Source organism: Martes martes (assembly GCF_963455335.1).
Source record: "Martes martes genome assembly, chromosome: 10".
Taxonomy (NCBI): Eukaryota; Metazoa; Chordata; class Mammalia; order Carnivora; family Mustelidae; genus Martes; species Martes martes.
Genome location: NC_137898.1, coordinates 49,512,842 through 49,527,504, shown reverse-complemented (window position 1 = coordinate 49,527,504; position 14,663 = coordinate 49,512,842). Strand labels below are relative to the sequence as shown.

The following is a 14,663-nucleotide window of genomic DNA, read 5'->3' as shown; positions in this document are numbered from 1 at the left end:
GGACTCCTCCAGGTCCCGGGCCTGGGCCAAGCTGTCTTTTCATCTCCCAATTCTTGGAAAAAAGTAATACTCATTGCATGTTTCTTGAATGAGCAAATGAATGAATGAGTGAGTGAAGGAGTGATTGATTAAATAAATAGTCTGTGGGGAGACCCCCTTGTTGTATTTTTTCCCAGCAGAAGAGATTTTCCGGGCTGTTACACTAACAAGGGCTAATATTCTCAGTTATTTTGAGGCTAGCTTGAAATTTGCTGCTAATTTAAATAAAATGGTTACGTTTACTCATTAACCAATTAGCATGCTTCCCAGCAGCTTCACCTCGCTAATTTGATTCGTTACACTATGCCTTCTCCTACCCAGGGCCTTCACCGCCAGCTGAGAATATCACAACTGTATCAGAGTCAACTTTTCACACAACCTGTAAGCAGAATCTTCAACTGTTTAAACAACATGTAAGCAGAATCTCTCCAAGGGTTTAGACACGGTTGTGAACCCAGACCCTCTTTCCAGCCCCATTAGGCCCCACTGGGCCCCACTATGAGTTACCCTAGGATACCATTCCTATCACTAGACCACGTTTATTTCTTGAGGGAAATGAAACTTTTCAAACTATGGGGCCTTCTGAAAGACAACCCGTGAGATGTGTGAAGAAAGAATGAATGGAACTGGAGGAGAAACCAGAAGCCAAAATACAGGCACCCTTCCTAGCCCCGTGTTTGCCAGTGACTGGCAGCACGCCTGGGCTCAGGCCAGCCAGCTCCCACCCCCAGATGCCATTTTCTTCTTTTCTTATTTGTCGGAGATGGAATGGACTTAGCAAATACCTAAGTTTCTGTGGCAGACACGGGTTTCCTGGGCATACAGAAAACCCTGACTTCCTACATCCTTGGGGGTGAGCTGGCGGAGCCATGTGATTGGCTCTGGAGAATCAAACGTGAGAGGAAGGGATGTGAGGCACTTTTCATCTGAGGCGTGAAAGTCAGATTTCCAGTCACACTCTTCCCTTCTGGGTGCTGTGGGGTAGAGACATGTACTTCTGAAATCCATATGTTTGAAGTCCTTACCCTCCTCCCCCAGTACCTCAGAATGTGACCTTCTTTGGAAATAGAGTCACCACAGATGGAATTTGTTAAGTGAGGGTGAGATCACACTGGGAGGGGGTGGCCCTAATTGGTCACGGCTGGCTTCCTTATAACCAGGAACAGAGGAGTGCACACAGGGAGAACACCACAGGAAGGGAGAGTTTTGCCGTCACGGCTACCCTTCTTGGTGGCCAGCAACTCCCAGAAGCTAGCAGAGAGGCCTGAAACAGGGGGTAGAGCCCTCCCGACACCTTGGTCGTGGGTGTCTAGCTTCCAGATCTGTGAGACAATGTAGTATTTCTGCTGCTTGAGACACCCAGTTTGCGGTCTTCTGCAGTAGCTGCCTTAGGAAGCAGCACTGGGGCAAGTCCGCGTGGTCAGACTGTGAATCTGCACGGGATCTGCCTCACTCATGGCCTGGAGAGTTCCTCCACCTTTAGCCAACTTTGTGAACAGCGGAAGAGAAATATCTTATACCTGGAAATAAGGCAAACCGGGAGAGGGAGTCATCTACCCTTTTCACTATCATCCTGGGCCACTGTCTAACAAGCCCACCCAAGAGTATGCAAGTTTCCAAGACAAGGTGTTTGTGTTTGACTTTGCTATTTACTTTTTTTTTTTCTGCTATTTACCTTTTCATTAATACCCAGACACTAGAGCTAACCTCCAGATTTCTGCCTGGGAAGTAAAGATCACACTAAAGGCTATGGTTTTATTTCCCTATAGGGCATTAACCACTTTGGTATCTAATCTAGCAATCTTATTCTGACATTGTTTTTAGAAAATGCTGGCAGATCCTGATCTCCTCAAATGCTCTCAGTGCCTGCTTAAACTTCTTACTAGTTCCTCTATGAATGAATCAACTAAGTTTTTGTCCCATGTTCATTTCAACTTGTTTAAGAATCATGTTTTACTTTTCTGAATTGAGAAAATAACTTGTTTGGTTAATGGTGATGACTTTTGAGGATTGTTTATTACCTGTTGGATACAGATTCTTTCTGGCTTTCAAACCCCAAATGGATAAACTTAGAAATCTGAAAGGAAATGGGGAAGGGAAGTGACTCTCAAGGTCGGCAGGATAAACTGGGTCAGCCTGCTGTCCTGCCTTCCTGACCTTTCTCCTCCTTCACCATTCTTGGACCTGGTTGGCTGAAATCCAAGGCATGCAGCTCAGTCTGGCCACGCATGAAATTCTTAGGTGAGAGAAGCGTTCAAGTCCCAGCTGTGGTGAAGACTTGAGGATGAGAAAATAGAGGAGTTTGCCTCCAGCATCAGAATGGGAACTTAATGTGGGTAGCGACTTTCGTCTGGTTCATGACTGTTTCCCAGGGCCAAGAACACTCTCTGGTACGTGGTGGACTCTCACTGATTTAAGAAGAAGAAAAATGTAATGGATTAAAAAGTCATAGAATTCCAGGGTCGGGGAGCCATTAGGGATTTCTTACCTTAAGCTTCTACATGATGTAGGAACTTTACATAATGCCCTTGGAGCTCACCAAACTTGACTTGGATGCCTCTGATGAAGGAGAGGTCACAGTATCATCTGAACCAAGGACTAGGAAGGGTTTCTGTATACTCAGCCAAAAATCTGTGTCTTTATACTTTTGGAAGTTTCCAAGTTCCTCTTAAATCTGTTCCTTTCCAGGCTAAACAATTCCCACTCTCAAGGACATGGTCTTGAGTCTCTACCAATCTGGTAGAATAATAGCCAATATCTAGGAACCAGTGACCGTGTCCCAGGCTTGTTGTCTCAATGCTTTATGTGCATCGTTTTATGTGCATCGATTTTAAAAATTCTTATAACAACCTTGTAAGGTAGGTACTACTATAATATAGGTGAGGACATTGAGCACAAGGATATTTTGACACGTATTCAAGGAACCTGATTAGGAAGTGGTCTGGCTGGGATTTGAACCCAGGTAGTCTGCCTTTCAACATTTTCAAGTTTCCTATCATATGTGATGCTTGGGGAGGAATGTGTGAGGATTCAGAGCAGAGGTCAGAAGGACTGTCACCTGGGGCTAATCTTTACTCCCAGACGACAATGGGAGGTGGCACATCCATCCCCTAGAGTTGTACAGTGCACCACTTGCACAACGGCACACGGCAGTCCCATCTGTGCACATGTGAACTTCCCTGGTCTCTCCTTGGCCTCTGTGGCCATGGTAATAAGAGAGATTTTGCTGAGAGCTGCCAGTCAGGGGGAAAATATCCCTGGAAATACATATTGAGGGTCTGATTTGGACCAAGTCTAGGAGATTCAGAGAATCCTCAGGGCCTGTATTTGTCCATAATCCCCTTATGAGGTGTATCTCAAACTCAGGTGAGGTCCCTGAGATCCTCCTTTTCTCATCCCCTCCATGAGCCAGGGGAGTTCTTAGGGGCCAGGAGATACCTGTGGGAAGGCTTTCCAGTCACAAGCTCTGCTTTATCACCCACCACTTACCCCCGCACCTGTCTATCTCTGATGGATGGATGAATTCCACCAAGGCCACACAGCCCATCTCCGGGAGGACCCCATCCTCTCAGGCTCACTGGGCAGACCAGACTCAACAAATCCTGCCACAGCTGGGTCCCTACACTGCCCCGTTCTGAGAAATGTGTTTGATCTGAGGTGGGCCTCCAACCTCCTTGCTTCTGGGCACTAACAGCTGTGCACCTCAGCTGCGGGCCTGGTGGGAGTGTAACTGGGCCTCCATGTTCCCTGCACAGCCCAGTCACATGACGACTGTGGCTTTGAGAAATGGGGAGGGGGACCCACATCTTTAAGACTTGCTGCAGATCTACATCAAGAAGCTGATTGATAAAGCACCGAGGGAAGGCAGCTCCCAGCCTTCCTGGCAAGCCCAGCACAGACGCACAGCTTCTCAGGCCAGCTGAATTTCAGAAAGGAAGAATTGGAGGTAAGCAGGTAGGGCTAGCACACCTGGGTCCAAAGCTGGCCAGCCGGGCTTCCTCATTTGCAGAGAAGAAGACAGGCCCAGATGAGACGAATCTCATCTGCCAGGGACCAGAATCGTCAATACCTTTGGGTAGAGGTGTTGACCGAGAGGAGGAATGAGGAAGCCCAGGGGGATGATGGGCTCGATCTGGATGGTGCCTACACAGTGGTCTACAAACGTGGGAATTCATTGAATTGTACACTTCAGATGTGTGTCCTTTAGTGTAAAAGCATATCTCAATGAACGAGTAAAACAAAATAAAGGCCCAGGGAGAGCTAAGGTAACACCCCAACTGTGTGGCAAGACCAAGCCTAGAACTCAGGCTTCCTGAAGTGCCCCCCCCCCCCCCACCAACCTGTTTCCCCTACTCCATTGCATTTTTGCTGCTACAGAAACTCAGGGATGCTCCATTAGTCTATGGGTAGGCTTTGATCAGGGCAGGAATCCATGGCACATGGCGCATGAGCTCAGGGAAAGTCAGTCCACTGTGGGCTGGAGCTAGACTCTTGAGGGCATATATACTGAGCAAGGCTCAATGCACAATAATAATAATAATAATAATAATAATAATATAGCACTATAGCAGTATTATTAGCTAACACTCACTGAGCACTTACTATATGCCAGGCACTATTTTAGATATTGGACATGTATTAAATCCCTACAATAACCTTTATGCCCTATACCATCATTAATCTGTATTTTACAGAAAATAAAATAGGTCCACACTTAAAACCTTGACCTTTTAAAAACTTGACAACTAGAGCGTATCAGAGCTGATATTTGGACGCAGACAATCTGATTCCAGAATCCAGGCTCTTAACCACAGCACTGACGGCCCCATATTGAATCAGCAGCAGCTGGGAGACAGGCAGGCTTTGCCCAAGCTGACATCCACCTTCACACAGAGGAAACACTCAACATTTGTCCAGTGGTCCAGATAAGCAATAGCCCCGTAGATTTCCATATGGATTTGTTAAAGGCAAGTTCAATCACGGTCTCCTGGGCTGTAAGTATTAACAAGCAGGCAGGGAATTTACAAAAAGACCAAATGGCCTGGGCCCCGGCCACCTTGGCCCATACTCAAGAACAACGTGGGGATTTTCTGAGCTGAAAACTCAGGTGCCCAACTGCATTAGTATTCAGGGAAATGCCAACTAAAACCATGGCGTGGTACTGCCACACCCCTATGTCTATGATTTAGAAATGATACAGATTTGCAGAGAATACTAAATGTCCACAAGGATGTTGAACGGCTAGAACTCTAAAGATATGGTTGGTGGGAGTAAAAATTGATGTAATTAATTTGGGAGACTGTTTCACTGTATGTTGGTTGACCGGGGCTGTCACAACAAAATGTCACCGGCTGGGTGGCTTAAACAACAGAATGTCATTTTCACACAGATTTGGAAGCTGGGAAGTCCAATATCTAGGTGCTGGTACACTCAGTTTCTAGTGAGAGTTCCTTTCTTAGCTCCTAACGGCCTCCTTCTTGCTGTGTTGTCACATGGTGGGGAGGAGAGGAGAGGGGGAGACACTGAGCTCTCTGTGTCTCTTCTTATAAGAACACTAATTCCATCAGATCACGGCTCTACCTTTATAAGCTTATTTGACCTCAATTGACTCCAAATGCAGTCCAGATTAGGGCTTCAACATATGAATTTTGGGGCGATACAATTCAGTCCATAGCATTCTACCCCTGGACCCCCAAGTTCATTTCCCTCTCCCATGCAAAACATATTCGTTTCATCCCAACAGCCCGCAAAGTCTTAAGTCATTCCAGCATCAACTCTCAAGTCTAAAGTTCAAATATCACCTAAGTATCCTCCAAGTCAGATGTGTGTGAGGCTCAAGGTGTGATTTATCCTGAGGCAAAATTTCTCTCCATCTGAGAGTCTCAGAAATCAGAGAAAGTATGTGCTTCCCACATATGATGGTGGGACAGACACAGGCTAGACAGGTACTTTCCAGAAGGGGGAAGTTGGAAGGAAAGGGGTGATGGGTCCCAGACTAGTCCAAAACCCAGCAAGGCTAATTCCATTAGATCTCAAGGCTTGAGAATAACCTTCTTTGTCCTGATGCTCTGCCCTCCAGGCCCACTGGGGTGGCAGCATCACCCCCATGGCCCTGTGGAGTTGCCTGTGCCCTTGGCCCTCTGGGGTGGTCCTGCCCAAGCTGCTCCCTGCTTTGGTCACACTCCTAAGGCACTGGGCAGGGTCATCCTGGCCCACTGAAACCAGAGAGGCAGGCCCACTCTTGCATGAGACAGCCTCTCCCCTGGGGCTAACAGGGCGTTGGCAGCACTGATGGTCTCCGAATGGCCCTCAGCATCATTCTTCCCCTTTCTTGAGGAAGAGGGCGTGCTCATAGCTAAACAGCTCTATGTTCCTGCCTTGTGAAAGCCAAGAAGTCCACCAGCCTGCCTTCATTCTGTCCTGCTCTCTCTTTCCTTCAGGCTGCCAGTCTCTGCTGTTACAAGCCCATCTTGATTTATGGCTTCTGCTGCTGAGATGGCTAACTGAGTCCATGGGTCCCACCATGGTCTCTTAGTCAAATAATTGTTCAGCTACACTCCGTTTTCTCTTCCGAACAAGCTTTCTCATTTTTTACAGTATGGACCGGCTGAGGCCTCTCCAGCTCTTCAAGTTAAGGTTAAATGAGGTCCTAAGGGTAGAGCCCTGATCCAATGGTATTAGTGTCCCTTCAAGAAGAGACACCAGAGAGCTCACTCATTCTCTCTCTCCCTGCTGTGGGAAGACACAGAGAAGGTAACTATCTGCCAGCCCTCAGAAAGAGCCCTCACCAGAAACCAGATCAGTCAGCACTTTGATCTTGAACTTTCCAGGCACCAGAACGGGGGAGCAAATACATTCCCGAGGCGTTATATTATGGCAGCCGCAAGAGACTACCACAGGCAGTGCACGCTTGAAGCAAACATAGAGCAACCTTACGACTAGCGATTTGACCCCTACGTATAAATCCACAAGGAATGGGTGCATACATGCACCAAAAGACAGGAACAAGGATGGTCATAGCAGGAGTATTCTTAATACTCTCAGGTGTCCCACAGCTATAAATATACTGTCAATATGGTACATTCATAAAATGGATTATTACATAGTAATAAAACTCACAAAAGCAGAACAGAGGCACTTTACAAATATAACTGAAAGAAAGAAGCCAACGTGAGAAAGCATACACCCTATAATCCTATTTGTATAAAATTCACAATCAGGCAATAATGCTCTTTTCCTTCATCTGGGTGCTGGTTATGTGGGCATGTTTGCTTTGAAAGTTCACGAATCTGTACACCTACCATTTGTCTACTGTCTATACTTATGTTAGATGTCAGTAACGAATTTACATAAAACTAGTCATCCATGAGAAATATCGCAGCATTATAAGGATGGAGAATGAGATACGGTATTGTGTGGGGTGGGGATAGCGTGATCTGCTGACCTGTGACCCTCCACTCAGTGAAGCCACAGCAGCTGGGCCCGCAGAAATGAGGAGCTGGTGGAGATCACAGCAGACAATCTCTGGGGAGTCCCAGCACAGGACACCGGTGACACACACATCATGATTGTCTTCAGTTGTATGTTGAGACAAGTGATGACTCTTTTAAACACGTAGTATAATTGCACAAATATACATATCTTCTACACTATCTTTGTAAAAACATCATTTGCACTGCTGGAGGTATGATAAGTAAACTCTGAAAATGTTGTCCAATCAGAACAGGTCAGTCTATGGTGTTCATAGGCAATGGTTGTCCACTGCACTTTGTTGAAGAGGCCATTTCTCTTGTCTGTGTTTCAGCATCCTCTTTGGATATCTGCAGCCTAGGCTGTTGACTGGCTAATTTTTCCTAGGATAACTTATTTTCCTCATAGCTTCCCCACATTCTCCACCAGGAGAAGGTCACCCGGGCTAGAAAAGCTCTCGTGGCTATAAATTTTGGCAGCAGCTGTGATCTACTAAAGGGCAGAGCCCTGAAGGCCATAGATGGCATTCTGAAGGCATTCTGAGATGTCAGAGAGCTTGGGGGACCCTTGGGTTCCCTCCTGTTAGGGAAGGGCATAGGTGCCCGAAATAGGATTGCGATTTACCCATAGTCTCCCCAAAGAAGGCAGGTGTTCCTCTTTAGGAATTGATCACCTTCGCTGCTCCCCATCCCCGAGGATCCGGGCACAGCAGCATCTGCTATCCCAGACCCCTTCCAGGCAAGGCAGGTAGGACTCTCCCCTTCTCCCCATATGGAGGCCCCCGGGCCTAGAGCAGCCACGACAGGAGTTTAACCATCCTTCCCCAAGCCAGACAGACATGAATACACCCCCAGCAGAGGGCTCTCTCAGGGAACTCACCTGTGGTGTCATCCCGTGGCAGATGTACACGATGGGAACGTTCTCTGTGTCTGGACCCTGATCGAGACACAAGTCGGTCTTCAGAGAGTTCTGCAGCTGAACGCCAGAGGAGGGGCGGCCACACCAAAGAGAAAGAAGCAGAGAAACAAATGCATTAAATCGGGAGAAGCCAGCATTCCACAGAGACAGGCTCCATTTCCATAGTCAACCCGAGGCCCCTTGAATACTGTGGAAAGCAACAAGCACCAGCTTTTGCCTGGAATAAAGGTGCTGAGGGAAGCCCAGCTTCCTGTGAAGGAGAACTGTTCTCGTGTTGTTAAACGGTAAGTGGAGACAGTGTAGGTAAGAATAAAAGATACACACACACAGAAGATGATGCTTGGGGTGCACCCCTCCTCCATTTCCACAGGGGTGACACCAGGACTTCCAATAGTCCCTGGAAAGAAGTCTTTGTTCTGGAAGGTTGGGGGAAGTGGGCAACATGTTTGCTGCTTTCAGGTCTGAGATGCCCTCTGGGACCAGGTCCTCTCTGCCCCCTGCAGATCCAGCAGCGGCTGGCCTGGCCCCACTGGTGCCCAGATGACAAGGATGTTCCAGAGTGGGAGTTCTGGCAGGTGAACAAGAGAGAAGAGGGCCAAGGGAGTAGGAGAAGAGAGAGGTTATCTCTTACCCTCACCTGCAGGCACATAGCAAACAACAGAACCAATGCCTCACCATGTCAGGTAGGAAAACCAGTATTCAATGTCCCTTTCTGGCAGAAGCCCACTCCCAGACCCTGGAAAGGACAGCTTACAGTCCCCATGGCCCTGTTCACCAGCCACAGCTGAGCAGACCATGGTGGGCACCAACAGGCAGTTTGGAATGAGTTAATAATTCTCTTTCTCTTTCTGGCTCTCCTCCATCCTTCTCTTTCTGGGATGGAACCACCTCATCATCCTCTTCTCATCATCCTCTGTGCTAGAACTCTCAGCGAGAGAGTCAGTGGTCCGTGGGTGGTGGCCGCTAGAATCGTGAGGCCATTTAGATTGGGTCGGGGGGATCTGCGAGGCCAGGTGTCAGCAGAGAAACCCAGCTGTGGCGGAGGAAGAGATGCATCAGGAGCCGGAGTGAGAGACGCTGTGCCCTGCTATGGCTTTGGTGGCTTCCCAGCACTGGTGCCCATGCCCAGCTCTACGTCAGTTCCTGCGCACATATGCAAGGCGGTGGCATTGTTCCCCACCTTCGCTTGAGCTAGCTTATATAGTTCTTGTTAGCTTCGAAGTGCTCTGTTTAGAACAGGACACAGATACTGGAATTCAGGGAAGACCAGGGCAAAGGACCACAGGTGGGTCATCTATCCGAGGAGGCCAGAGACTGACAGCGGCTGAGCTTCCATGGTCTTGACGACTTGTGGCAGGAGTGCAGGGAACCCAGTGAAGGGGTGCAAAACGGCATGAGCAGAGGCCCGTGTGTGTTCCTGGCATACCCTGGTCTTGAGAGGGAAAGGAATAGAGTCAAATTCTTTTCTTGAGCTTGCTCACCTCTACTGGGTAAACGCATTTCCATCCCAGACTTGCGGTTTGGAAGTTCTGAAGAATTATAAACGTGAGCCAGCTCCCGAGGCGGAGGCCTCAGAAACATCCATGCAGCAAATCCTTTTTGGTAAAACAACTACGTGGCTTGCCTTTGTGAGGGGGCCCATATCAATGCACTCTGGACTTTTCCTGCAGCCTGCAGAGAGGCGGGTGTCGCGTCTAAAGCTGAGAGCTGTAATCCATTAGTGAGACCTGCTAACGGCGGTCGCAGATAGAAAGATCCAGAAAGCCCTGATGTCAGCCTGGGCTTTCTGCTGGGTTCTCAAAGCCATCCTCTGGATGAGGAGGTAGGCGGTGCCTTTCGATAAAGTGCCTCCCGCTCTGTGTCATCCCTCCCCCGTGAAGCAGGTGGTCTTTGATGCTGTCGGGACAGACAGGCTGGGATGGAATCCTGGCTCCAGCTGTGTGGTCTTGGACGAAGAACACAACTCCTTCTTGTCTGTTTTCTTCTCTCTAAAGTAGGGATAATACCAGTGCCTGCCTCACAGGATTGTTAGGAGTAAACGCAAGCATATCCACAAGTAGGGAGCACCGGGCCTGACAAATGGCAAACACACAGTAATTGTTTGCTACTCCTCTGACTGCTATGACCTTGCCGACAGCCACTCAGGGCAACTGGCCGTTATGGCTGCATCTATGTGCCAGCCACCATGTGAAGTGCTTGCCGCGTGTCCCCCCACCTCTCCCTCAGAGGAACCTGGCCAGGTCGGCGACATTCCCTCTTTGAAGGATGAGGAACTGTGGCGTAGCCTTGTCTGTGATGCCACGCCGGTGGCATGGACCCTTCCCCATGTGGCCTCTCCTTATGCCTTCTCTTTGTCTGGCTAAATGTGCCTCCTCCTTTGGTTCTCAGCTTCTCTGTCACTCTGGAAGTCTCTCCTGACCCAAGCCTGGGTGTCAGGCAGTGGCCCCGTGGTTTACCAGCGCCTCCATTTATCTTACTGCTGCATTTAGCGTGCTGGGTTCTTGTCCCTTCTTCGAGTGCCTGTCTCCCCTGTCTGACCAGGCTATGTCTGAGTCTTTCTCATTGTCTCAGTCATGGGCCAGTCCTGGCCCACGGTAGACAGTAAATACACACATGGAATGAATGAATGAAGGCAATGAACAAATGAATGGCATTCCCAAATGAATGACGTTAGGAAGCGGACAAGCAGCAAGTTCTTTCCATCATGCAAATGGTGACAATCCTGAGACTGTGAAAAATGCCCCCTGAGATGGTATGATTACAGCTTTGAAGGTTTTGTAAATGGTTGAGATTACACACAGAGTAAGTGGCAAAGCTAACATTCCAGAAGCCGGGCGTGTCTGTTTCTAGATGCTGCTTCATCTCTGCTGTCAGCACTAGAGCTGGGATTGATTCAAGGACCCCGCCTCTTGGACGTGGGGCTCAGTGATCCAGGGGAAAGCCAGGCCCACACAACGGGGCCCACAGGCCCTTCTGCCCACAGGAGTCATTAATGGAATCTGTTAGTGGATAAGTGGCCAGGGCTCTAGACTTGATCCTGGCCCCATTGAGAGTCCCAGGAGGTTATCTGACCTGAGCAATGTAGTTTGGCCTCAGATGGAAAGGAAAGGGTAAAAAGAAACTCTACCCCTGAGAAGACATCTGGTCTCTGCATTTCAGAATAAAAATAATCACTAGGAAGAATGATTCAGCCTCAGCAAATCCTTGCTCTTGCGGCTGTATCCTGCTTTGCCCACCTTCACCCTAGTGCCCCCATTAGGAGTTTGTTATGATCCTTGACAAGCAAGCGTGGCTCTGCTCTGTCAGAGCATGGCCTGTGGAGGAGCCGGAAGGGAGGGGAGGCTGGCTGGGCCCTGAGCAGCGGCTGGCAGATGAACATGGCGTGGGGTGGGGGGGGTGTCAGAGACCTCCGCCAGCCCCAGGGATAGCTAGCACTGCTCAGCCCTTGGGGATGATGAGAGAGTGGCTTTTCAGCCACTCCGAGTAAATACAGCTCAAATTATGGACTCAGACAAATTCATACCACAGCCCTGTATATGCCACTTACTATTTGATCAGCTAAAGGTGTCTGGGTATAGTGGTAAGAGGGTTCTACGGTAAACCCGTTGTACACGTCATTAAGATGAGACCCTTCTGCTTGGGAGATGAGAATGCTTTGGCCAAGACCTAGAACTAGAATGGACACACACACACACACACACACACGCCCCTCTTTAAGTAATAGTTGGTGGCATGGGCTGAGAAGTTTTCCGGTATCCAGATTACCCCAGCCTGAGAAGCAGAGAGGGAAGGGGCCACTGAGGAATTTCCTCAGGACATGTCAACCGTGCCACGGAAACTCTTGTGGGAGGATACGACTCCTTCCTACAGGTTGGCCTGCTAGACAGCTAAGGTCTGAGGGGGGTTGGTGGCATTCCTGGGATCCTGGCTCTGTGCCCTGTAGAATCTTAGGATGTCAGAGTTGGGAGGCCCGCAGAGAACGTGGAGGCCAGTCCGTAGCTAGCATTCTTCTTCCCCTCCCAGGCAGAGGCTCTGCCCATGATATTCCTGCGGAGGCAAGCCTTGAACTTGGTTCTGATCACAGCTTATCCAGGGAAGAGGCCACAGTTCTTCCTTTGGGTTTCATGCTAGGATATCAAAAAGGTCTGAGGGGATACTCTCCAAAGGGAGGAAGCAGAGTGACATCAGAAGCTGATGTCTTAGGCTCAGTTTCTCTGTTGATGACCTTCGTGAACGTGGGAAGATCACTTTGCCTTTCTGTTTCCTCATCTGTTCCATGGTGTCAGTATGTCGTTTCGAGGGCTTATAACTATCAGCAGAAAAGCTCTATGTGTTCAGGAAGCAAAAACCAGGGGAGGTATCAAAAAACCAATCAGGTATCATTGAAAATACTTCAAGAGTTGAATGATCCTGGGAACATTGGGACAATAGTAGAGATTACCATATTCAAAGCATTTTAACCTTAAACAGAACATACAAATTGCCAGGATATATAATATATTTATGTATCTTAGATTATTTTCTACTCTAGGAGCACAGTATTATTTTGCCTCTTTTAACAGAGAAAGAAACCAAGACCCACAGATGTTAAGACACTTGACTGACTGAGAAGTGGCTTGGTCGAGATTGGAACCAGGTCTGTCTGGATCCAAACCCTGTGCTCTGCCTTCCATTGAGGTGACTGCTCTGTGCCAATCAACAGGTGGTCCTAAAACATCCCTCAAAATACAGTGAACCCAGAAAGGTTGTATTCCAGAACTCCTGTTCTGGAATAGCCGTGTGTGTGAGTAGAAAGCATAAGCCCTTAGATGGGGGAGGCATGCAGGCTGGTTGCTAGAACCTCAGGCACCCATGCTGGGGGACAGCAGGTGTTCGTTATGTTATCTTGCAAGTCTACCCTAACCGCAGGTATTTGTTTTATTAAGTAGAACATGAAGGTTTGAGGCTAGAGCTAAATTGCTTAAGACTGTGAAGGAGAGATTTAGAACAAGGGAACAGAGGCTTGAGTTGTAACACCAAAGGCTGTCTCTCGTCCACTGGTCTACCAGAGGTCCCACATAGGAGGCTGCCTCTAGTCCACTGGTCTACACATGGGAGGCTGAAGGCTCCTTCTTTCCTTTCCTCTGACCCCACACCTCTGCCTGGCCTTGCTTTCTATGCCTGCATGAAGCCCCAGGGAACCCTTCCTTACCACCCCGTAGGCGATGATGTCCGAGTACATCCTCATCTCTGGGTACACACTGACAAGGTACCATCGGAAGGTCTTGCACTGCAGCTGCTTCCTCAGAGCCTTCCTCGCTGTGATGTCCCCAATGTCGATCCCAGAGTCCTGCAAGGGCAAGCAAATGCAGAGCTCCAGCTACCAGCAGGACACCGCTTCTCCCCAGATCTCCCCGTCCAGGCTCCTGGACACTTGTCTAGTGAAGGAAGGATGGGGGGACTTAGCTCATTCATTTCCCCGCATTGTACGTAACCCCATGACTGTCCCCATGTGAGCACTGAAACATGAGGGCTGCACGGATGGGGACTATCATCCAAGGCCATTGAAAATAAATGAAAAAAAAGGAAAGAAAAGAAAAGAAAAAGCTGGGGCTCAGGTGTAGGTGAAAGTACTGAAAGGCATACCGTTGGAGGTTTTTTCTATCTCATGATATGAGAGGTTCTGAGCTGTTAGTGGGGGGAGAGAGCAGAGGGAGAGGTTAAGATGGAGTCATACTAATTCAAATTCTATTCCTAATCATTGTAACAGCAAAGGCTTGTCGAACACTTGCGAAGTGCAAGGTTCCATCCTCCATGAGACCTGCCCCGGGGTTTACAATTATGTGCAGTGCCCCATTTGCAGAGAGGTTCGGCAACCTCTTGCCGGAAGTCCTACAGCTGATAAAAGGCAGAGCTGAGACTTGAACCCCAGAGCCTGCCCTTCTGCCTCCTAAGACCCAAGTTCTTAATGTAGAGAGTACTTGGGTCTGTCACTTCCCGGGGATATCAGCAAGGTGGGCCCTAAGTCATCACCATACACCAGGCAAGGAGTAGTAATGGAGACATGGAGGTGTCCTCGAGTTAGAGAGAGGGAAAAGTCCCCACATTTCTTGTGGTCCCAGAGCCGAGGGGAGAACATGGAGTCCCTGCACACCAGCCCTGCACCGGGCACAGGACCAGGCAAAGAGGGGCTGAAGCCAGAGCAGAGGACGGCGAGGAGTCTCTGCAGCTGGGAGTCCGATGGGGACTCAGCGACT

General features: G+C 48.8%; 1 protein-coding gene across 1 annotated transcript in view; it reads right to left on the bottom strand.

Annotated features, from left to right (window-relative positions):
• GALNT18 (polypeptide N-acetylgalactosaminyltransferase 18) overlaps nucleotides 1-14,663 on the bottom strand; it is a 341,676-nt gene that overhangs the window by 36,449 nt on the left and 290,564 nt on the right. Inside the window, exons 8-9 of the mRNA XM_080816994.1 lie at nucleotides 13,619-13,756; nucleotides 8,389-8,484 (exon numbers count right to left, since the gene is read on the bottom strand). Coding sequence (XP_080673120.1) covers nucleotides 8,389-8,484; nucleotides 13,619-13,756 — 234 coding nt within the window. The remainder of the gene's footprint in view (nucleotides 1-8,388; nucleotides 8,485-13,618; nucleotides 13,757-14,663) is intronic.